Source organism: Anabrus simplex, chromosome 1 (genome assembly GCF_040414725.1).
Source record: "Anabrus simplex isolate iqAnaSimp1 chromosome 1, ASM4041472v1, whole genome shotgun sequence".
Classification (NCBI taxonomy): Eukaryota; Metazoa; Arthropoda; class Insecta; order Orthoptera; family Tettigoniidae; genus Anabrus; species Anabrus simplex.
In genome coordinates this window covers 1,080,975,783-1,081,000,294 of record NC_090265.1, presented here as the reverse complement: position 1 = coordinate 1,081,000,294, position 24,512 = coordinate 1,080,975,783, and the positions used below count along the sequence as shown (strand labels likewise).

The 24,512-nt window shown below is 41.3% G+C and overlaps 1 protein-coding gene across 1 annotated transcript in view; it reads right to left on the bottom strand.

Moving 5' to 3' along the window:
• Positions 1–24,512, bottom strand: part of LOC136876231 (uncharacterized) — a 169,006-nt gene that overhangs the window by 107,775 nt on the left and 36,719 nt on the right. The window contains exon 3 of the mRNA XM_068228415.1: positions 21,167–21,286. Within this exon, the coding sequence (XP_068084516.1) occupies positions 21,167–21,286 (120 nt within the window). The remainder of the gene's footprint in view (positions 1–21,166; positions 21,287–24,512) is intronic.

Genomic DNA, 24,512 nt, shown 5'->3' with positions numbered 1-24,512 from the left:
AGAATTATAACTTAGAAAGTACTTTCTCACAGTGTGTAAATCGTAAATCTTCGTTTGTAAATAATTTGTAAATGTACAAATTACATAATAAAAATTGCATTTAAAAAGAGAATGGTTCTAGGTACAACGTGTATGGCACCTGTGGTCAAATGAAGATACACGTGCTTGGACACCTGGGACAGCACCAGCCCGATATGCAACAGTACAAGAGGATCGCCGCATCATTCGGATGTCCCGCACAGACCTACGCCACAAACAATTAGTAATCATGATGCTTTAGTTCATGTATCTATATTTTGCACCAAACTACATGTACTGTTAATAACTCTGGTTACCAGCTACCTAAACTCTCTTTCTGTGTTGCAGAAACTTTAAAGAAGTACGCTCTTTTCTTATTATCATCGAGATGTACCTACGTTTCTACGTGTTATCAGATTTCAGTATTGCTTCATTGAAAGGGACTTGGATATTGAGATCAACACCCTTATCTCAGAAATACACTGTTGCTGCTAAAGCTGAATATTGATTTTAATATTTATTTTTTTTTTCATTGAGCATGTGTTGAGGATCTCTTAATTGATGTCTCTGAAACGTGTTTTGAAATAAGTCATTTAATAAAACTTGTAACTGGTAACAGTTTATATTATTCCACTTTTAAAAATGTTAATTTTACCTGGAAACGGAGATTTTTTTTCATACTGCATAAACAATCTTCAGACTGTTAGAAATGGGAAATAAAATATTGTTTACTGGGGAGCTAACTCATGTACTGATGCTTCAACAGTTTGCGAACCATCTCGAGTGTCTGCTCGAAAATAGTTGAGTATCAGCTCTAACACAGCCGCACCCGTCTCCTGGAGTGGCACCACAGGGCAGACTGTAAACATCCCTCCTTACAATATTTCCAAGAAAGAAAGAAAGAAAGAAAGAAAGAAAGAAAAGAAAGAAAACAACACCGTTCATTTATTCGTTATAACGGTTTCCCGCCAAGGTGTAGTGGTTCATTCATTTCTTCAATTATTTATTTAGTTATTTATATATATATTTATTTATATATTTATTTATTTATTTATTTATTTATTTATTTATTTATTTATTTATTTATTTATTTATTCACGAAGCACAAGATACAGCTACACTGAGCAAATTTCACTTGCACTGTCAACAGACTATTTAACAAACGTAAAATTTCATAATAAAATATAACAAACATAACAAAATGCTACAGTATAACAAGATCAGGTACACAGCCTATTAATAACAACTGTCCAAATCGAAAACCATGAGAATGTCCATGTTCATAGCCAAGTCGTCGTGGGTCAAGATGGCGGTATAATCCCTTCATATCAACTTATCTTTAAGATACTATTTACACACCTCTCCAATACACTTTTATTTGATGCTATATCAAGCTCTTGTCTCCTATTAATATTGTTAAAGAGTGTTGGAAGGCGGATTAGTAAAGATCGTTGAAGTATTGAGTGCTGAGTGTGGGGATTGTGGAGAAGGTCTTTGGTTCTGGTGGAGCGGGAAGGAACACGGAGAGAGAAGATTGAGACAAGATGTTCCGAGCGGTAATGCCCATTTAAGATCCCGTGAAGGAAACTCAGGTCAGCTACCTGTCGCCTGATGTGCAGCGGTGACATATTAATTGCCATTAATACCTGCTGCGTAGACAGATTTCTGAGCTTGGGGATTCTGTTCCTTACAATTGCAGCAAAGAAGGACACTGCTCTGTCTAACTGCTTAGTATTGGAGGGGGAGGCTGTTGTCCAAATCGGAGAACAGTAGTTTAAGAGAGGTTGAATGATCGTGAGGAAGAAGTGACGAAGAGCAATGGGGTCAGAAATTTCTGTGAAGCGATAGATGCCTAGTAATTTCATAGCCTTGGTTGTATATTTCTATATGGGTCTTAAATTGTAATTTTGTATCGAATATTACACCTAGGTCACGCTGTTGCATAACCACGGTGATGGGCTTGTCGAGTAGGTAATATGATGTCGGTAGAGAAGATTTACGTAGTGTTATGGTCATGTGGCTGCATTTTTGTGGATTGGGGATAAGTTTCCAATTCTCTTTTACTTGGAACAAAAATAATATTATGGCACAAGGCTGTCAAAATTAGAGGTTAAACCATAAGCAGCACCAAATTAACTGTGCAAGAAGGTGGGTTCTTTTCGTGATTTCAATGTACCATTTTGAAAAAGAGTAACTAATCGCAGATACACAGTAAGTAGACTGAAACATTGTTCTAACTCTCAAAGTAAATTTTATGAATCATGAATATTTAAGGAGGTTACTAATTCTTAAATTCCGAAATAAAAAGTAATCATTTGTGCACATAGGTGTAAGTAAATAAGTCATCTCATCACAAAGGTGCCAAAATCATGTGCGAATTCAAGAGTATTTTAAGTTATATCTATGGTATATTGGCACGCATTCATTCTTGATTAAAATTATTATAAAATTAAATAGCACATTTACCTGCAGTTTAATTGCCACGTTTTTTCAAGTGGGATAATGCCGTTGAAAATGCTTAATATTTTAAAAATATGTTTAGTAATTCACATTTTCTTCTTAAAATCAAAGTTTATAGTTACTCTCATTCTGGCGGAAATCCCTGTGCATTTCGTCTGAAAGAAACATTTCCAAATGAGTCATCACACAGAAAAATAACTGTAAACACCACAGTCCCGAGCAAGAGTAAGAGGTTAAATAAGCCATTGCTGCTAAAGGACCTCCGGGCTCACGCTATGTGTGAAGGGGAAGCTTAATGATTGTGACGTCCTTGTTATGATCGACTGAGGCGAGAGGCAGGTACTAGCGATTACACATATTACGACCATTGATATAGGCTAATATAACTATAATTATTATGATGATTAGGAGAGTATACCGAGTCCTTAGGGCTACCTCTTTCAAGAGGCAGTAGTTTAGTATACACTGTCATGACAGAAGTCATGGGATTGCAGTATTTAAATGTAATAGTCGGTAGCGCCAACGTATGTCTTGGAAGTGCCCTGACCTGTATCAGGTGTGATATGCCATCTCGATAATGAATGTAAACACCGCCTGTGCTGGGCGTGGCAAGCGTTGATTATCGACTTTCAAACGGCGTATCGAACTAGTGCGGACATTCAGCATTCCTCTATTGACGTGTCACGTGTGTATACCACCCACAATGAACGGAGTAGTGGTCGACCACGGATGCCTAATGATCGCGATTAGCGGCGTCTGGCTAGAATTGTCCGTTGTAACAGTCAAGCAACACTGGCTCAAATCATGTGTTGTTTGAGCCATCAGTCCATAGACTGGTTTGATGACGATGATGTTCGTTGTTTAAAGGAGCCTAACAGCTAGATCATCGGCCCCTAGACTGGTTTGATGCAGCGCTCCACACCACGCTATCCTGTGCTAACCTTTCATTTCTACGTAATTGCTGCATCCTACATCTGCTCTAATCTGCTTGTCATATTCATACCTTAGTCTACCCCTACCGTTCTTACCGCCTACACTTCCTTCAAAACCCAACTGCACAAGTCCTGGGTGTCTTAAGATGTGTTCTATCATTCTAGTTCTTCTTCTCGTCAAAAGCCAAATCGATCTCCTTTCCCCAATTCGATTTAGTATCTCTTCATTCGTGATTTGATCTATCCATCTCACCTTCAGCATTTCCGACTCGTTGGCTGAATGGTCAGCGTAATAGCCTTTAGTTCCGAGGGTCCCGGGTTCGATTCCCGGCCGGGTCGGGGATTTTAACCTTCATTGGTTAATTCCAATGACCCGGGGGCTGGGCGTTTGTGCTGTCCCCAATATTCCTGCAATTCACACACCACACATAACACTATCCTCCACCACAATAACACGCAGTTACCTACTCATGGCAGATACCGCCCACCCTCATCGGAGGGTCTGCCTTACAAGGGCTGCACTCGGCTAGATATAGTCACACAAAATTTAAAAGAAAACCTTCAGCATTCTCCTGTAACACCATACTTCAAAAGCTTCTATTCCTTTCTTTCAGTTAGTTATCGTCCATGATTCACTTCCATACAATGCCTCGCTCCAGACAAAAGTCTTCAAAAAATCTTTCTAATTCCTATATCAATGTTCCAAGTGAGCAAATTTATTTTCTTAAGGAAGGCCGTCCTTGCTTGTGCTAGTCTGTATTTTATGTCCTCCTTACTCCTGCCATCGTTAGTTATTTTACTATCCAAGTAACAATATTCATCTACTTCCTTTAAGACTTCAGTTTATATTCTAATATTTCCTGCATTGCCTGGTCTGTATGCTGAATAATTGTTTCATTTTACTTACGGCGTCTTGTTTTAACTGAGCCAGTTTTGGTTTTGTGAGAAGATGATGGAACAAACACCTGTGGGGTCTATAAATGCCAATGACTGTATAATAGGGAGTTTGTTATAAGTTCCTTTCAGCCGTCGTCCATACAGTACAGCTAAAGTGGAATAAAAATTTAATTTTTTCTCCACACAAAGAGGGGGGGACTGCTCCCCCTTCATTCCCCCCTAATCGACGCTACTGTAAATGCCCATGTTTTTATGAAATTATGAACTCTGTTCGCAAGGCAATTTAAAAATATGATAAATCTAAGGCTCACATTTGCAGTAGCATGAACTTTGCAAACTTTGGTAATGCAACAATTGATTTACAACTAGATAAACAACATGCTCTGCAGACTGACCAACATAATGCTCTTGTAAAAAGAACCGTCAAATTTTACTACGTACTCGATTACTCGCAAAATCAGTCCATGGAAGTCTGACCACCATATAAGGAAACGGACTAAACCAAATGATTCCTGAAGTACTAAAACTGGTAACATTAATTGTTACAACACCAGCAAACTAAGCATCTTTAGAAAGCACGATTTCTGAGCTGAAGACGATAAAGTCATACTGCCGTTCAATGCAGACTCGAGAACTTTTATGCGGTTTGGCATTAAAAGTCAACTGAAAAGTCCTTTCTTCAGAAACTTCGCAAACTCTCCGACTACAACTTCAACATCAAAGAATTTTCATCCCAAGCCAGACGTCCCGATTTCACACACACATATACTGTATATATTTCAAAAATGTAATTTAATGTTTTTTGGGTTACCAACCCAGACCTCAGACCAGTATACGCCACTGCTGCAGACTGATACGTATACAGATCGTAGATCATTCTTCGTTCTCAATATCTGATCCCGATCACCTTCAGAATCTCAAATAGCTTGGTCCAATCAACATTATCAACTGCCTTTTGAAGATCTACGAACGACATGTTTATGGGCTTGTCTTTCTTAATTCGATCCTCTAAGATCAGACGTAAGGTCAAGATTGCTTCACGTGTTCCTACATTTCTTCTGAAGCCAAATTGATCGTATCCTAACTCAGTTTCAACTTGTCTTTCCATTCTTCTGTAAATAATACGTGTTAACATTTTGCAGGCGTGAGATACTAAGCTAATGGTGCGGTAGTTTTCACACTTGTCAGCACCGGCTTTCTTGGGGATAGGTATAATAACATTCTGCCGAAAATCGGATGGCACTTCTCCTGTCTCATACATCTTACACACTAAATGGAATAACCTCGCCATGCTGGTTTCTCCTAAAGCACTCAGTAATTCAGAGGGAATGTCATCAAGCCTTGTTCCTGTTTAGGTCTCTCAAAGCTCCGTCAAATTTTGATCTCAAAATTGGGTCTCCATTTTCATCCGTATCAACAGCCTCTTCTTTTTCCAGAACCATATCATCTACGTCTTTACCTTGATGCAACTGTTGGATATGTTCCTGCCATCTTTCCACTTTGCCTTCTTTCCGTAGAAGTGGTTTTACACCTGAGCTCTTAATACCCACGCACCTAGTTTTTCTTTCTCCAAAAGTCTCCTTGATTTTCCTATATGCAGCATCAACCTTTCCTAGGACCATACAACCTTCAACATCCTTGAACTTTTCAATCAGCCATGCTTCCTTAGCTCTCCTGCACTTCCTATCCACTTCATTCTTTAATCGCCTTTATTCCTTTCTGCTCTACTCATGTTTTGCATTCTTGTACTTTCGTCGTTCATCAATCACGTCTAATATCTCCTGAGTTATCCATTGATTCTTAGTTGCTCTTTCCTTTCTTCCTAATATTTCTTCAACAGCCTTACTGATCTCATTCTTCACGAACGTCCATTCATCCTCCATTGTGTTTCTTTCAGCCTTTTCATTTAGTCCTTGTGCAGCATGTTCCTTGAAATAGTCCCTCACACTCTTTTATTTCAATTAGTTTAGATCCTATCTCCTTGCATTCCTTCCTTTCTCCAATTTTCTCAACTTCAGATAACATTTCATGACCAACAAGTTGTGGTCAGAGTCCACGTCTGCTCCTGGGTAAATTTTGTTATCCAGCACCTCGTTTCTGAATCTCTGCCTAATCACAATGAAGTCTACTTCATACCTTCCAGTGTCTCCAGGTTTCGTCCACGTATGCAGCCGTCGTTTGTGGTGTTTGAACCAAGTATTAGCAAGGACTAAATTATGATTGGTGCAGAATTCACCCAGCCAACTTCCTCTTTCATTCCTTTGTCCCAATCCGAATTCTACTGTATTACCTTCTTTTTCTTGGCCTACCACTGCATTCCAGTCTCCCATCACAATTACATTCTCGTCGCTTTTTACATATTGTATGAAATCTTCTATCTTGTCATGTATTCTTTCGATTTCTTCATCTGCTGAACTAGTAGGCATATGGACCTGCACTATTGTGGTGGGCATTGGTTTGGTGTCTATCTTGACAACAATAATCCTTTCGCTATGCTGGTCGTAGTAGCTTATCCGCTGCCCTATTTTATTATACATCATTAAATCAACTCCTGCATTTCCCCTGTTTAATTTTGTGTTGATAATTCAGTAGTCACCTGACCAAAAATCCTGCCCTTCCTGCCAACGTACTTCACTTATACCAACTACATCTAACTTTAGTCTATCCATCTCCCTTTTGAGACTCTCTAACCTACCACAACGATTCAAACTTCTGACATTCCACGCTCCGACTCGGAGAATGTCAGTACCTATCCAACTTTCTGATGATTGCCCCCTCTTGTGTAGTCCCCACCCAGAGTTCCGAATTGGGGAGTATTTTATCTCCGGAATATTTTATCCGGGAGGAAGCCATCATCAGTACATCATTCATACAGAGAGGGCTGCATCTCCTCGGGAGTCAGTTACGGCTGTAGTTTCCCGCTGCTTTCTGCAGTGTAGCCATATCAACACAGCTAAACCATGTTGATTATCATTACAAGGCCATATCAGTCAATCATCTAGACCGCCGCACTTGCAACTTCCGGAAGGCTGCTACCCCCTTTCGATGAACCATTCGTTAGTCTGGTCTCTCAACAGATACCCATCCGATATGGTTGCACCTGCGGCTCGGCTATCTGCTTCATTGGTATACGCAAGCCTCCCCACCGCGGCAAGTTCACATGGTTCGCAGGGGAGGGATCAAATCATATCCACACTTAATTCAGGAAGTACAAGATGGTATATCCAACAGGTCAGTACAGCGTTCTTTAACGTCAGTGAGAGCTGAAGACCTACCGGAGTGCCCTAGTTACCCGGGCACAGTGTCTCACGTGGGCGCGTGACGTTGCTAATTGGACCCTGGAGAACTTGGTCCGATGAGTTACTGTTCCAGTCGTTTCGAGCTGATGGAAAATTTGGATATGGCGCATATCCCATGAAGCCATGGACCCGAGTTGTCAGCAAAGCACTATACAGGCGGGTGGTAGCTCCATAATGGTGTAAGGTGTGTTCACGTGGCATGGACTGGATCCACTGATCCACCTGAACAAATCGTTGACCAGTCACTGCTACGTTGAACTACTTGGTGACCAGTTGCAGCTCTTCATTGACTTCACTTATCCCTACAAGAATGAGATATACCAGCAGGATAATGTACCGTGTCGTCGGGCCCAATTTGTCCAGAATTAGTTCGAGAAGCGTTCTGGAGAGCTAGAGCTCAACGACTGCTGTAGCCACCACGTTCGCCTGACATGAACCCTGTCGAGCATTTATGCGACGTGGTGGGGAGGTCCATTCACACCCAAGACCCTGCTCCTATAAATACAGCTGTGGGTAGCTATCAAACGGCATGGGCTAGAATCTCTCCACATTGTTTCTTCCACTTGTGGAATCAATGCCACTAGTTGCTGCACTTGGCCACGCTAGAGAAGGACCTGCACAGTAGTAGATCGCTATCCCATGCAGTGTATAAATACCTTTATGATTGGTACGAGCAAGTGTCTACACTCATCTACAGGGTGTTACCAAATATGTGGGAAGTAATGGGGGGGGGGGGGAATAGTACACCCCAAAACAACACAAAATTGCCAATACTTCCCGTACGAACTAACTAACAAACTGTCAACAGTTAGGCACATGTTCATAGTGAGCATTTGCCCGAAAATTGACCGATGTTCATAGGGATTTGGTATGTTTTTCAGGGAACACCCAGTGTGTATGCTTCAAGTTGTAATGAGATTAGGTTGAATTGCATAAGGTAAATCCGGGACAGATGCCGTCCCGGTAGAGATGCCGCATACACTGTAGCTAAAGGTTCCCATCGTTACAGCTACATGGCAATATGTGTGGTTTTTCAGTTTCTAAGGAAGAACTACTGTCTACGAGTGTGACGAAATTTGCTCGTATATTACGCCAATTATAGCCTATATCATGAGGCGAGTACATGTTTCCTCCTGACAAAGTTTTTGCGTGTGTTAATTTATTGTATATTAAGTTGGCTTCAAATGCTTAAATCAGACGTTTTTAGTACAGTAGACGTCAGAAACATAACTGTAGTTGAGAGTAAGCTAATTTTGGGCCATGATAGCCTTGAAGTATGAAAACAGGAGGGTGCGGCGTCTCTCCCTGATAGTTGGCCTTCGGGCTGAGCAGCGGTCGCTGTGCAGGCCAGAGCCATTTCAAGGGTGTTAAGTGCCGTGGGGTTTTATAATTATAACACAGTGAAGAATCCATTGCACATGAACATTTATAGTAAATCAAAATTAAAATATGATTTTAATGTTGTAAATTATCAGATAGATTTTTTCCATTGAATGATTATATTATGTGGATATAATTGTCTTGTAGTACGTTCTAGTGTTCGGTTATATTAAAGTTGAAGAAATTGGCTTAAATTTGATTTTGTCATTAATTATTTTACTCGCGGCATCTCTCCTGAGCAAAGTCGGCATCTATACCGGGATCCAGGGAGAGACGCCGCAGATGCAACAATTCCTTTGTTCACTCCTTTCTCCCATTTACTTTCAATTGCCAATATTTTGTTCATCCCTGATCAAATGTACATGTTTTCAAATTATGCTCGATGGATTTGCAACAATTTTTAAAGTAAATATACCGAGATATAACAAAAGACATAAAAAGTGCGGCAACTCTCCCGGAATTACCCTATGTGATCGTTTGAAATTCGTCTTTATTTCTATTTGTTGCCTATAGTTGTAGGTTGTGACTATTGTTTTCAGAAGAACTAGATAACCATCCTTCTTTAACACCAACCAGAGGAAACATGGAAGAGATTCGACCCTTCGAAGATTGAGTGGATGGGAAAAAGACAAGAAACAGTCGTGAAAATGAGACTCCCTAGGCCTCACCAACCTTATTCCGATGGTGTTAAAAGAGAACAAGAGTTGGCCTAGGGGAGGTTGGATATGGAAATAAGGAATCAATGTCAGAGTCAGTAAAGGACCCGTGGTCGCTAACCCACGCTCCCAAGTTAAAAGTCCTTCCTGGATGCCTCTTAGCATAGGTGGAGATACCGAGGATACCACCCCAATTCACAGAGGATGCCTGCTGTGCATAGCACACCAGCTACAAAAGAAACTTATGAAAGTCTCAGAAGTAGCAACATTTTTAAATGTTAATTATAATGTGAATCTAGTCTTTATATAACAACACACTTTATTCACCAGGCAGATGGATATACTCACTCGGTAGGTAAAGCTCTTGATCGTGCTCTCAAGACTCACCGAGTTGTTGGCGATAGGCGAACTTTTCCCATGGCTCTTGACGATAACGCAAAACGTTGTTGACGCTCCTTCGACCTGACGCGTCTGCCTGGAACTGCAGCTGAGGATCTTCGACGACGGCTGCAGAGACATGATGACCCGAAGCGGTACGACGGGGTGCTCCATGACCTGGCTTGCCCAGCTGCACGGTGCAGGACGTCTTGTCTCGAACAATAGTTGGCACCGACAGCTGGGCAATACAGAGAAACAAGCTGAATCCTCCTTTATGACGGTCATCTCGACACAACATCAGTGTTCCAAAAGTGATCAAGACAAGGCAGAGCGAAAGGGAAAAGAGAGAGGCAATGAAGCTCAACTACAAACAAATTTTCATGTTTAGAAGACGGAGAAGTTGAGATGGTGATTATTGTTTTAAAGGCAAGCACAACAACTACTTAGGCAGTATCGTCACGCATGATAGTGACACAGAGACCGAATTTCGCACTCGCATTGGAAAGGCTGCAGCTGTGTTCCATGGTCTCCAACCGATGTGGACTGCGACCTCCATCTCTCTTAGCATTAAGTTTCATCCGTACTCGTCCATCATTGTAATAATCACCATGAAAAACTTGGAAGATATCGGTTAGTATCATCAAGAAGAGAAATATTTTTCATTATCGTTGTTTGCAGTGAATGCAGAGGATACTGTACACTGCTCGCATCTCCTTTGGCCTTGCAAACCTAATACCGTCGGGATCGAAAGAGAACAAGACTTGACCAAGGAGGTCCGGTAGGAACTATGAAAGCGTGAAGGCTGGTACAACTAAGTGGAAGTAATGCCAGACTCAGTTAGAGTTTCCGTGATCAACAAGACACTCTGCCAACTTGAGAGACTTACAGCAAGTCATCTTTTACGATAGAGACGAGATGTCGTGAATTTTTTCTACAACCCCACCCGCGAGAGCAAAAATGAAAAAAAGAAGAAGAAGAAGAAGAAAGTATGACCTGGGCTAGAAAGTTTCGAAAACCTCGTTATGTACATAAACCTGAGAAAGACAAAGAAATATGCCCTCAGACAAAGAAGACGACGATGGTGGTGATGGTGCAGGCGGTGGTGGTGTTGGTGGTGATTGCTATTTAAGGTATTAAAAATCAAGCTTACCGGGGCCAATACAAAAGAAGACTAGTGAGAATAAGCGGTGTATTTTGGCAGAGAACACAAAATGCAGCATAGCAAGTGGTGGTCTTCTAGGATCCTAAGCATAGGCAAGAGGCTGTTACAACATTAATGTATATTCAGTGCAATCGGACTTGTGTGTTAACATTGTTGGTGCCAGACTTATATGTTGACTGGTTTTATTTAGTACAGCGTATAATAATAATAATAATAATAATAATAATAATAATAATAATAATAATAATAATAATAATAATAATAATAATAATAATAATAATAATAATAATAATCACCGTCGTCATCATCATCATCATCATGTAGTCTCAGCCATAGCTTGCAGACATTTTTTAATTTAACCCTATTTGGGCTGATTGCGTGTCAATTTTGAAGTTCCGCTTTACTCCACCAGATGGCAGAGATGCTGGCGGATCTATGGTTGTTTTAAATAATTATCTCGGATAAAAACCAAATGGGTCATCAGAGATCTTTTATATACCGACATCCCTACGACATGGAGTGCTGAACGAAGTTTCTTCTGCTCTTCAAACATCCGAGTAATCTGGATAACGAAGGTTCTCACTAGTATTTTTCTATCTCACTAAAAACAGATGTAAGTGTACATAATTTTGGAAAGTTGAAATCAGGCCACTACTCCAGTCTCCTCAAATTACTTTCCGTGATTCAGGGGGACTGACTGTGATTAATTTAGCTGAGACGGCTATGGATATTTTACGATAATCTTTACCGATCTTCACAAGTGCTAGATGCTCATCGGGTCCCTAAACAAAGTGGTTTTCTGTGGTTTCCCACTTCTCCTCCAGGCAAATGCCGGGATGGTACCGAACTTAAGGCCACGGCCGTTTGACTTCCCTCATCCTTGTCTATCCCTTCCAGTATTCCCATCCTTTCACAAGGCCCCTGTTCAACATAACAGGTGAGGCCGCCTGGGCGAGGTACTGGTCCTCCTTCTCAGTTGTCTCACGCTCCAGGACACTGGCCTTGAGGGGGTAGAGGTGGGATCTCTCGTTAAGTCCGAGGGAAAAACCAACCCTGGAGGGTAAACGGATTAAGAAAGAAAGAAAGAAAGAAAGAAAGAAAGAAAGAAAGAAAGAAAGAAAGAAATAATTTCCAGTTTTAAAACCTTAAGTTATAACAATAAAATATTGTTTTTAATAGATGAAATCATTTATACACTTGTATATGCAATTGGTTCAAGTCGTGTATACCATGAAATAAACCCAAAATATAATTTTCCTTTCTCCTGAAAAATGACTGATCTTTGTTGGTTACATCCCTGTTCCGGGGAGGTCTTCAATTACCGCTGTATTATACCTGTTAGTTCTCTGTCACAGTCTAAGGAAACACACAGCTTTGTCAACTTTAGCAGACTTCAACTTAGCAGACGCAGCTGGTAGTAGTACAGGCAGAGCTGAATTTAGATTTAATTAACGACAGTGTATCAACATCTCACACCGATTTACACATACTCTCATATACTAGGAACTTAAAGACATTGTCCTTTACGTCCCGAAAACTACGTAGTAATCTTACAGGATGTTTTCAAACATACTGTACTGTACAGTTAAATGACTCCGAAAGAGCTATTGCCGGTTTTCTGTTATAATTACTGTTTATTGATCCGAGCTATAATTGCCATGGTCTTCAACTTCCATGTAAGAGCTCTATTAGAAGTCTGTTACTCTAAATAAATATATAGGGCCTACATCTTATTTATAATTCCATCTACATTTCAACTTTGAAACAAAACAGTAAATTTATTTTACATCATATTCGCAAGTAAAACCTTTGAAACAAAACAGTAAATTTATTTTACACTAGCGTGTACCCGCGGCTTTGCCCGCGTTTATTAATTCAACTGTTTTATATAAAAAGCGTATTTTTTTCTTTATAGAGCTTCCAGTTGAACTATATTAGTGTCATTCTAAATGGAGCTAAGATATATAGTGTGTACGTGACTGGACGATAACACATGAGTCCAACCACACCTTTCAAGAAGAAGAAGAAGAAGAAGAAGAAGAAGAAGAAGAAGAATATATAGTGTGTCTGACTTTCCAACTCTTGACCAAACCACGTACAGTTGACAATGGGAAAAGCAGCCTTTTCCTACAACTTTAAGATATTGTTCTTGTGCCTTGTTGATGTTCATAGCGAAACTGAAACAAACGGGGAACTGGGAACTGCAGACATCTAAACTTAAATTGTATATCCGAAGAAATTATTCGAATCCGAGGAATGAATATTACTTCGCTCGCGGCATGCCCAATCATGAGAATGGTTTCAATAATATTAGTAATCAGTTTCAGAGTTGTGTTCATTGCAGAGGGCAGGATTCTTATTCTTAAGAAGGATAATTGGTGCCACAATCGTCCGCTCTAAGATGTTCGAGGGTACTCCAGATGACTCCAAGTCTTTCAAAAGCTATATGTGTCGATGCGACGTAAAGCCAGTCTTTCAAAAGCTCTGCCGTGTAGTCGATAGACTTGTAACTTTGTAGAACATCGGGTAATTCTTGAAAAAGTTGCTTGTTGATGACGTTGACAGCTTCACTTCTTGGAGCAAGAGTTGCTCTTTGACATAGCCATGCGTAATTGGTGAAATGCTGTGACCACAAATGTTAGAAATGTCAGATCTGTGCATGTTTTATTATAATGTAATTTTATTTACTATAGCCTATGTTTTCTCTAAACTAAATAATAAAACATGAGATTGTGTTAGTTGAAAGAAAACATGGTAACCGGATATTTCTTGTGAGTGTTGCTTATTGATGACGTTGACAGCTTCATGTCTTGGTGCAAGAATTGCTCTTAGACACAGCCATGCGTCTTAGGTGAAAACATGTGCCCACCTATGACAAACATTTTAGATCTTTGTTTGCCGTAGATTTGGCTGGGCATCGCGCACATGCACAGACAGACAGACAGACAGACAGACAGACAGACAGACAGACAGACAGACAGACAGACAGACAGACAGACAGACAGACAGACAGACAGACAGACAGACAGACAGACAGACAGACAGACATCATGAACCGAAGGAAAATGGCTTTCTATTCCACGGACTTGAAATAGCATCTTGACTGATATACACTGACTGACAGAGCAAATGCAACACCAAGAAGGAGTGGTCAGAACTTTATGCCAATTGCAGGGTAGACTGACGTCACTGAGGTATGCTCATGATGTGAAATGCGCCGCTGTGCTGCGCACGTAGCGAACGATAAATGGGACGCGGCGTTGGCGAATGGCCCACTTCGTACCGTGATTTCTCAGCCGACAGTCATTGTAGAACGTGTTGTCGTGTGCCACAGGACACGTGTATAGCTAAGAATGCCAGGCCGCCGTCAACGGAGGCATTTCCAGCAGACAGACGACTTTACGAGGGGTATGGTGATCGGGCTGAGAAGGGCAGGTTGGTCGCTTCGTCAAATCGCAGCCGATACCCATAGGGATGTGTCCACGGTGCAGCGCCTATGGCGAAGATGGTTGGCGCAGGGACATGTGGCACGTGCGAGGGATCCAGGCGCAGCCCGAGTGACGTCAGCACGCGAGGATCGGCGCATCCGCCGCCAAGCGGTGGCAGCCCCGCACGCCATGTCAACCGCCATTCTTCAGCATGTGCAAGACACCCTGGCTGTTCCAATAACGACCAGAACAATTTCCCGTCGATTGGTTGAAGGAGGCCTGCACTCCCGGCGTCCGCTCAGAAGACTACCATTGACTCCACAGCATAGACGTGCACGCCTGGCATGGTGCCGGGCTAGAGCAACTTGGATGAGGGAATGGCGGAACGTCGTGTTCTCCGATGAGTCACGCTTCTGTTCTGTCAGTGATAGTCACCGCAGACGAGTGTGGCGTCGGCGTGGAGAAAGGTCAAATCCGGTAGTAACTGTGGAGCGCCCTACCGCTAGACAACGCGACATTATGGTTTGGGGCGCCATTGCGTATGATTCCACGTCACCTCTAGTGCGTATTCAAGGCACGTTAAATGCCCATCGCTACGTGCAGCATGTGCTGCGGCCGGTGGCACTCCCGTACCTTCAGGGGCTGCCCAATGCTCTGTTTTAGCAGGATAATGCCCGCCCACACACTGCTCGCATCTCCCAACAGGCTCTACGAGGTGTACAGATGCTTCCGTGGCCAGCGTACTCTCCGGATCTCTCACCAATCGAACACGTGTGGGATCTCATTGGACGCCGTTTGCAAACTCTGCCCCAGCCTCGTACGGACGACCAACTGTGGCAAATGGTTGACAGAGAATGGAGAACCATCCCTCAGGACACCATCCGCACTCTTATTGACTCTGTACCTCGACGTGTTTCTGCGTGCATCGCCGCTCGCGGTGGTCCTACATCCTACTGAGTCGATGCCTTGCGCATTGTGTAACCTGCATATCGGTTTGAAATAAACATCAATTATTCTTCCGTGCCGACTCTGTTTTTTCCCCAACTTTCATCCCTTTCGAACCACTCCTCCTTGGTGTTGCATTTGCTCTGTCAGTCAGTGTATGTATTATTCCTTGTTTATTCTTATCGTCTATCTTGTGTCCTATTATTTCCTCTAAAGATATACATGTTCAACCCTTGTCCCCTTTCTTTACGCTGTTTGGCTATGAAGTGAGATGAATCTTCGTAAGCAAGTTTTTACGACCGGATATCTTTCATGACGTCAACCTAATCAGATGAGTTAATGAGATGAAATGACATGATATATGATAGTAACAATGAAGAGGATGAAACTCAGCGCCGGCACATAGCCCACTTTTCTCGAATAGCTCAAGAATTTACTTCCCCATCCGACGGACAAATCACCATCAGCAGCGCCATATGCCCTTACACCATATAAGACCAAAAACGGCTTCCTACGCCATGGACGTAAAATGGCTCCTTGAATTGTGTCTCTGCCTACCTTATGTACGTTGCCTAGCGACAGTGACTCTATGCATTTAATCTTGGTGACAGCACGTTGAGCTGTCATATCCCAATACACGTTTTCCGATGGTTTTTCGTTTATAACTCACCAACGAAAGCGAAAATGAAAATTCCGGCTTCGAGGTGCATTCGGACCCCTTTCCATCTACCTATGTTCAAAATTTCAGATCTCTACGTGCTGTAGATTTTGCTAGCCATCGCGCACAGACACACAGACAGACAGACAAACACTTCATTTTATAATTATACTAGCAACTAGCAATACTAGCAATTGTACCCGTGCTTCGCTACGGTATTCCAGATTGTATACGGATATCGAAGTAAATTACTGTACATGAAGTTAATAATAATTTTTAAATTGCATGTAAATTGGCTTTATCCGAGAAAAAGTATAGGGAGGTCCGCAGACGATGTTTCCAATGTAAAGTGCGAGTTGTGGAGTTGTGATGATAACGACAGGTGCACTTGCATACCACAATTCATTATGTTTTAGAAACGTTGAATAGGGTGAAATTTGTGTAAGATTTTCACACAGTGCATTACTTTTCAGATACTTATGCGACAGCTTCAAACATACAATTTGGCTCACATATGGCTACTGGGTGGGCCAATATTTGTGTAGAATTTGATGATCCCATCTTTCCTATAAGTGAATCAAACCATCAATTGTACGTGTACAAAGTGCAAAATTTAGGTAAATCCAGAAATAGCGAAAGATTTAATGTATAAGGGATGCTTGTTGTTTTAAGGGGCCTAACATCGAAGTTCATCGGCCCGTATAAGGGACAGAGATACGACAAAAGGTCATAGGGCCGAAGTTGTAGATCACTCCAAACTGAACGGAGATTGTGCCATCCGCTTTGTGATACGACTTACCGTTTAGCCACGAAATACATCGAAAGGAAGGACTGCACCGTCATTAAAATTGCCTCCATATTTCGATATTTTTCGGGGGTAAAAAATAAAAATTTTTAACATCTCGTAAATTTTCCGTCGGTTACATGATAAAAGCTATAATTTTGCAAAATTTCAATTTTCTAACTTGTCTGGGAGATTGTACTGCGATCTAGATATGGGGGAGTGGGTTAAAAATCAGGACTTTAAGGAAACTTTTAAGCCCATAAAACCTGTAAGTTCTGGATAAATATCACCGGCTGTGTTCTTATGCAGGTTTGAAACTCCCAGCATGTACCCCTCAGAGAATTATGAGAATTTTAGATTTTTCTAGGGATCCAAGTCATCAGGTTGTCTGATACCAAGTTTCAAATTTCTAAGATACCTAGAATGGTCTCACTAATTTACGCCTGTTTTCATTTTGATGCCTTAATTTATATATATAGTACAGTATATATAGTTCGCGCCAAACAGACTTCCATTTATTAGTGTGGATAATATTTTACTCGCTTCCCTAGTCGTTCTGGAGTCGTCTTACTCCCACAGTACGTTTTCCAGGTAGTAAGTCATACTTGAAAGTCATACTGGAACATACACACGTCCATTATCTCGGTCATTTCTGACAATCTATTTTTTCACCCTTTCTCACCCCCTATGCCAAAGGGGGCTGAAGTTAGACTTTAAACATCCAGAATGTTACTATTCATCTCAGCGACCCCGAAAAGTATGGATTCGACACTATTTTCGATGATTTTTATATCTCAGCCCCCTCGCCCCCCCCCTCTGCCCCTAAGGGTTCCTAGGCTGTCTTACCCCCACGTTGTTTTGTCTCCTCATACTAAAAATCCGGAGTGTACAATTCACCTCGGCGACCCCGAAAACTATGTATTCGATATTATTTTCGTTTAATTTTATATATCACTCCCCCTCGCCCCCTCCCCCCCCCATGCGAAAGGGAGCTGAACTTTGGCATTTGAAAAATGGGGAGTGTCACTGTTCATCTCAGGGACCCTGAAAACTGTGTATTCGGCACTTTTTTCGATTATTTTTATACGTTGCCCCCCCCTGACCCCCACCCCTAAGGGAGCTACGGATGGCTTACCCCCACAGTACTCGTCTCCAGATAGTAAGTCATAAGTGTACCAGGTTTGGATGAAATTGATCCAGTGGTTTAGGAGGAGATGTGTCATTTACACACACATACATGCATACATCCATTTTTATATATAGTAAGAAGAAGAAGATGATGATTATGCTTGCTGTATTATTAGAGAAATTTTATTTTGAACACTGAAGAGATCTAAACTTAAACTGTATATCCGAAGAAATTATTCGAATCCGAGGAATGAATATTACTTCGCTCGCGGCATGCCCAATCATGAGAATGGCTTCAATAATATTAGTCATCAGTTTCAGAGTCATGTTCATTGCAGACGGCAGGATTCTTATTCTTAAGAAGGGTAATTGGTGCCACAATCGTCCGCTCTAAGATGTTCGAGGGCTCTCCAGGTGACTCCAAGTCTTTCGAAGCTCTGCCGTGTAGTCGATAGACTTGTAACTGTGTAGAACATCGGGTAATTCTTGTAAAAGTTGCATGTTGAAAGAAATGAATTACATGATATATGATAGCAAGAATGAAGAGGATGAAACCCGGCGCCGGCACATATGCCACTCCTCTCGAATAGCTCAAGACTTAACGTCCCGATCCGACGGACGAATCATCATCAACACCGTCATATGCCCTCACACCATATATGACCAAAAACAGCTTCCTACGTCCTGGACGTAAAATGGCTCCTTGAATATTGTGTTCTCTACCTATCTTATGTACGTTGCCTAGCGGCAGCGACTCTATGCATTTAGTCTTGGTGACAGCATGTTGGATTGTCATATCCCAATGCACGTTTTCCGATGGTTTTTCGTTCATAACTCACCAACGAAAGCGAAAATGAAAATTCCGGCTTCGAGGTGCATTCGGACCCCTTTCCATCTACCTATGTTCAAAATTTCAGATCTCTACGTGCTGTAGATTTTGCTGGGCATCGCGCACAGACAGACAGACAGACAGACAGACAGACAGACAGACAGGCATCGCGCACAGACAGACAGACAGACACTTCCTTTTATAATATTATAGATTATAGATAGAAGATTATATTCGCAAATAAAACCTTTGAAAGAAAACAAAAATATTATTTTACATTCTATTTGCAAGTAAAACGACACTGTTCAAAAGGACACGCATGAATAATATTTAGTACAGGTAGCACTGACAGTCGTTGGTGATACGCTATGAGTCGGCTCTTTAAAGCAGAACTGAGTTATGTTTCGTAGGAAACACGAGTGTCGCATGAATGTCTGGTATAATTTTCTTTCAAAAGCTGGGATCAACTAACATTACAACAGCAAAAATCTTATATTTTCTCTTTATTCATATCAGTAGCATTAAAAATAACACTGAAAATGGCAATTAAAACATATTTACAATGCGACATCCCAAAATTCGGCAATATTTTATATTGCCAGATCAGAGTTGAGCACTACAAAGGTGCCGTATCGTTTGATGTTCACCACACTCGCGCACCATGTGTTCTTCTTGTAGAAAACGCTATCCGTTAAGGTTGTCCTTGGATCTCCCAATCTCATCTCGCAGCTTGCTTAATGACTTCAGCATAGACCACGATTCCTCATGACCAAGGGGCAGTTTCTCTTCAAGTTTTACATGTTCCAGTTGGTCTAGGAATTTACAGTTCCACAGTTCAACCCTGTCTTGTTTGGATCTGGAACTAGAGGTGCTGAAGGGTACAGGGAACTACTCCTGTACTTCAGCCGAGTTGATGGTAGTTGATGCCCATGTAGAGGGTCTCTCCACGTTCGCGGATAGTTCACTACCAGTGTCAGGTGTAGGGGTTGGTTTTAGACACCCTTTGATCAGCTGACATGTTTCGTTGAGAACAGTAGTAGTAATAGTAGTAGAAGTAGTAAGTACTTTATCTACATAGTAGGAATCGTGAAGACGTACGCTTGCATTCGGAAGATGGTGATTTCCAATACTACTGTCTGCAGCCTTGAAAGTGATTTTCCATTGTTTCCCATTTTCACACCAGGCAGCTTAATTAAGATCATGGCCACTATCTTACTTTAATGAAAACATTATCTATGTTATCTGTTTGTTATTACTACCCTTATTTATTAGCCTATTTATTCATGAAAACAATCAATGTACTGTAAATATTAAAACAAATGTTTCACAGTTTGACATGCTTTTTTCCTTTGAAAATTCAAGTGATCCATTAATTTTGTCGGTCAGTGTATAATGACGAGGAGAACGAGAAAGCAGCATAGACTAGTAAGTGAAAATTACGGAAGCCAATCTTTCTTTCTATTTTTTTCCCCTTTTTTTTTTCAATTTGTTTTACGTCGCACCGACACAGATAGGTCTTATGGCGACGATGATATAGGAAAGGCTTAGGAATGGGAAGGAAGCGGCCGTGGCCTTGCCTGGTGTGAAAATGAGAAACCACGGAAAACAATCTTCAGGGCTGCCGACAGTGGGGTTCGAACCCACTATCTCCCGGATGCAAGATCACAGCTGCGCACCTCTAACAGCACGGCCAACTCGCCCAGTAGGCAATCTTTCGATGTTGACTGGATGACAATTTATTTTTAAAATAACATTAACCTTTTCTAATCTGTTGAGCACAAAAACAAATTTGTAAGACACTACTGTAGTACATACCCAGAAGGAAAACAGTCAGGCATGTACTAGTATTTAATAAAGGTGTATCTAGTGTTGGACAAACCGGAAAACTTATAGGTTATTTTGACTATGTCGACGATGAATATGGTAATTACCTTAATAAATGTAATTGCAAATAACATTATCAATAGCCTATTATGATATATTTGATAAACAACTTCCGATATTTTTACCATATCTTTCGAAATTTTCGAGTTCTATCATCCGGAATATTAATTTTGAATCTGGCAACACTGACCTACGAAACCAAATTCTCTGGAATTTTTCGTTAGAGACTATTTGCCCATTTCGCCGTTTTATTGCAGCGATAAAATGAGCCACCTGGTCATTTCTTCATCCTATAGACAAATTATTACTAGTTCAAGGGAATACGTACCCTGTAATCCTCTGGATACAGGCCCTCCAGCTCCAACTTGCGCTTGCGCACACCGTCGGGGTTTGGGGCTCCACATCCAGGACGCCCCCAGGGATAATACTTGGCCAGCATCTCCTTTAGCTGCAATACAAAAGACAAGCGACGTATAACTATAATTAATTCTGTTTCATCGTCAAGTCAATTCCTCTCAAAGACTTGCTGGATCCTCAAAACGCACCACCGAACGTAATGAGAGTATAATGATGAAACAATAAAAGTGTAATCCTCAGCGAATGGGATGGTGACGACGAAACCCCCAGTTGGTCTGACATTGCTTACAATTATTTGTGCAAGCCTTCTCGCTAATTGGACCATCACAGGTCAACCCTTGTTCTCTTCCTGCCTCTAAGGTATTAAGTTTGGGTGGCTGAGGGAGTCCTTCATTATACGCTCATCATGGCCCTTCTCTTTGTTTTGCCGCTACCCAGTGGTGTCGCGTCACCCTTATCAAAGTATTAGCACACAAGTTTGTAGAAACATGGATAAAAACAAGTGATGGGTGTTAAAAGCTTAAATAGAAACGTGCGTTTTTAAACTTACACAAATCTGTCCTCTTTGTACATCTGCATATATTACTTCTTGTAACATAGCTCTATCCGGTGATTTTTGGCAGCAAATATGTCTATAATAGAATCATGGAAACCCAGATTGTTTGTACAGCTTTTCAGGAGGTTTATCTCAATTGAAAATGATGACAATTTTGATATTTTTTCTTGTATTTGCGTATTTATTAAATAACTTTTAACCGTTTCATTGCTGAGAAAGATCGTTCGACAGAGGCGCCAGTAGCAGGAATAGTCAAAATTAAAGAACACAGTTCATTTACAGGTAATGCCACATTTGATCCTGAACATGTTATATATTTATGAAGTACTAGTATGCAGGACTTCTTAAACTGTGTTGATGCGTAGATAGCCGAAAACTCACTTCTGAGTACTAGCACGTTGAAGTAGCTACCATATGATTTAACCTGAGACTCGTAGGGCTGAACAGGGAAAGAGCCAGTGTATGTTTCAAACAAGTCAAAATCCAAAAGAGAAACAAATTCCAGCTTATTCAGTTCGGGAAAAACTCTAGGTTATATGTCGAACCGTTGTATCAAGTGCTTCACAATACAGTCTGCAGTATAATTTCTGTTTGTCGATTTCCCCATCACCAATTCGCAGCATTTTAACTTCGACTTAATTTTCATTTGATGAAACTTATGAATGTCCGTCTGTGCACTCCTTCCAAAACAAATACAATTTATCATGTTTGTCACTCAGAAATCTCCATAATTCATCGATTTGAATGTTAGTTTGCAAACTGCTGAATTAGATTTTTCTTTGGCCCCCTAAAAGGCAGTTCTTGCTGTACCAGGAAATAAACAGCATCTATTAGACAACTAACTACATACCCATTTCCTTTATTTTTTGCTATGTGTTTGTCCAGATTAATTTTGAAGGCAAGGCTTGGGGATTCCTCTAGTCTAGTGCTACTGAACTTCAGTAAAGCTATTTTGGAGTTAACATGGTCTACAGACTGTTCATGTCGTTTCTTTAGCTCTTAATAACTGTTAACGTCACTAACTCCGTTCATTGTCCAAACATTCGTATCTGTTGAAAGTAACAGGCAAGGCCAGCAATACAAGGAACACGATTTCCTTCAGCCTGATAGCCATGTATTATTTGTGTACCAGGAATCGTTAACACGACGCACTTTGCTTATTCTTTCTGTTACCATACCTGATATACTGAGAGTGGGTCTCCCATTGTCTATAATTTGTATCTTAGCAGCAATACTTCGGCTAGAGCATGAATGTTTTAATAAGTCCTCAATAACACAGCAGCATTCGTCCTCCAGCATAAATGAATCTCCCTTTAGCAACAAAAAAGCCGTTGCAGGCAGAAGACATGCTCATAACAATCACCACTGAACACTGCAAGCGATTACTGTTAGCCTCTCGACTGGGGCACACACGCGAGCGTAGTTCCCAGCAGGGAGCTCTGTGCTGTTTTACGAAATGCATCGAATGCGCAAGCGCGCCCCGACTGACTTCAAACTCCTCATGTTTGCCTCGGAGAAACGGCAAACAGAGCGCACTGTCGGCATATCTTAATCATTCGACAGATGCGAAGTTTTCGTCACTTAAAGTATATTTATGTGTAGGAGAATTGGGCTTTATTGTTGTTACAATGTATTATACGGTATTAAATAAACAATTTATATGCCGTAATTTTATGTAGTCACATTCGTTGATCTTTCGTTTCAGGTGGTGTTAGCCCGGCTAACACCACAAACATAGAACCACCGCGCCTGGTCACTACCCTTATTTCTTCAAGGGTGTATTTGTCTGATTAGTGTTGAGAGGGAATGTTACTTCCCCTAAAAACAATAATCACCTCCATACAGTTGAAGTGTGGGATAGTCTGCCATTACTATCCTTAGAAATATAGAAAGTGCAATTACAGCAGCACTGACTAGAGGAGTCAAATGTTTCACAATGATTATATAATGAGTCCTGCATGTCATTACTCAGTAATCCCTACAACTCAATATATTCTGCCTTCAAGCTCGATTCTGATGATAATAATAATAACAATAAACCAGACCACGTCGCCATAAGACCTATCTGTGTCGGTGCGACGTAAATCAACTTGCAAAAAAAATAATTTAAAAAATAAAAATAAACCAAACCCCATGGCACTACAGCCCCGATGGGCCTTGGCCTACCAAACGACCGCTGCGCAGTCCGGAGCCCAGCAAATTACGAGATGACGCGTAGCCATGGTGACCGTTTGACATCCCACTTGTCACCGGCTCAACAAAAGTACGCATCGTCTCTTGCTATGCACCGCATATGTTATGCTAGCTAGTGACTCACGAAAGAGGCTTAATGAATAGGTTACCCAGTGAAATACAAGGCTGGAAACATTTAGATTGCGGCTAAACCAAAAAAAAAAAATGAGTACCTGGAGTACGGCACCCAAAGAAATGGGGCAATATTGGTCGACGAAATTTCACAACCGTAAACATCTTGGCCCCCGCATGAAAGCTGATGGTGACATACTTGTAGACGCTCGAGCAGGAGTTAAAGCTGCCTGTCTGAAGTGGCACCAGGTCATGGGCGGTGTCGTTTGTGACTGCAAGATCCCGCTGTGTCTTAAATCGAAGGTGTACCGCAGAGTCATTTCCCCATTGATACTGCACGGGGGGGGGGGGGGGGTGTTTTTCGACGACAAAAAGATACGAGCAGATCCTGCACGTAACGGCGATGTACCTACTTAGATGGGCGCTGGCAGTCATGGGACTAGGCTACACTAAGATC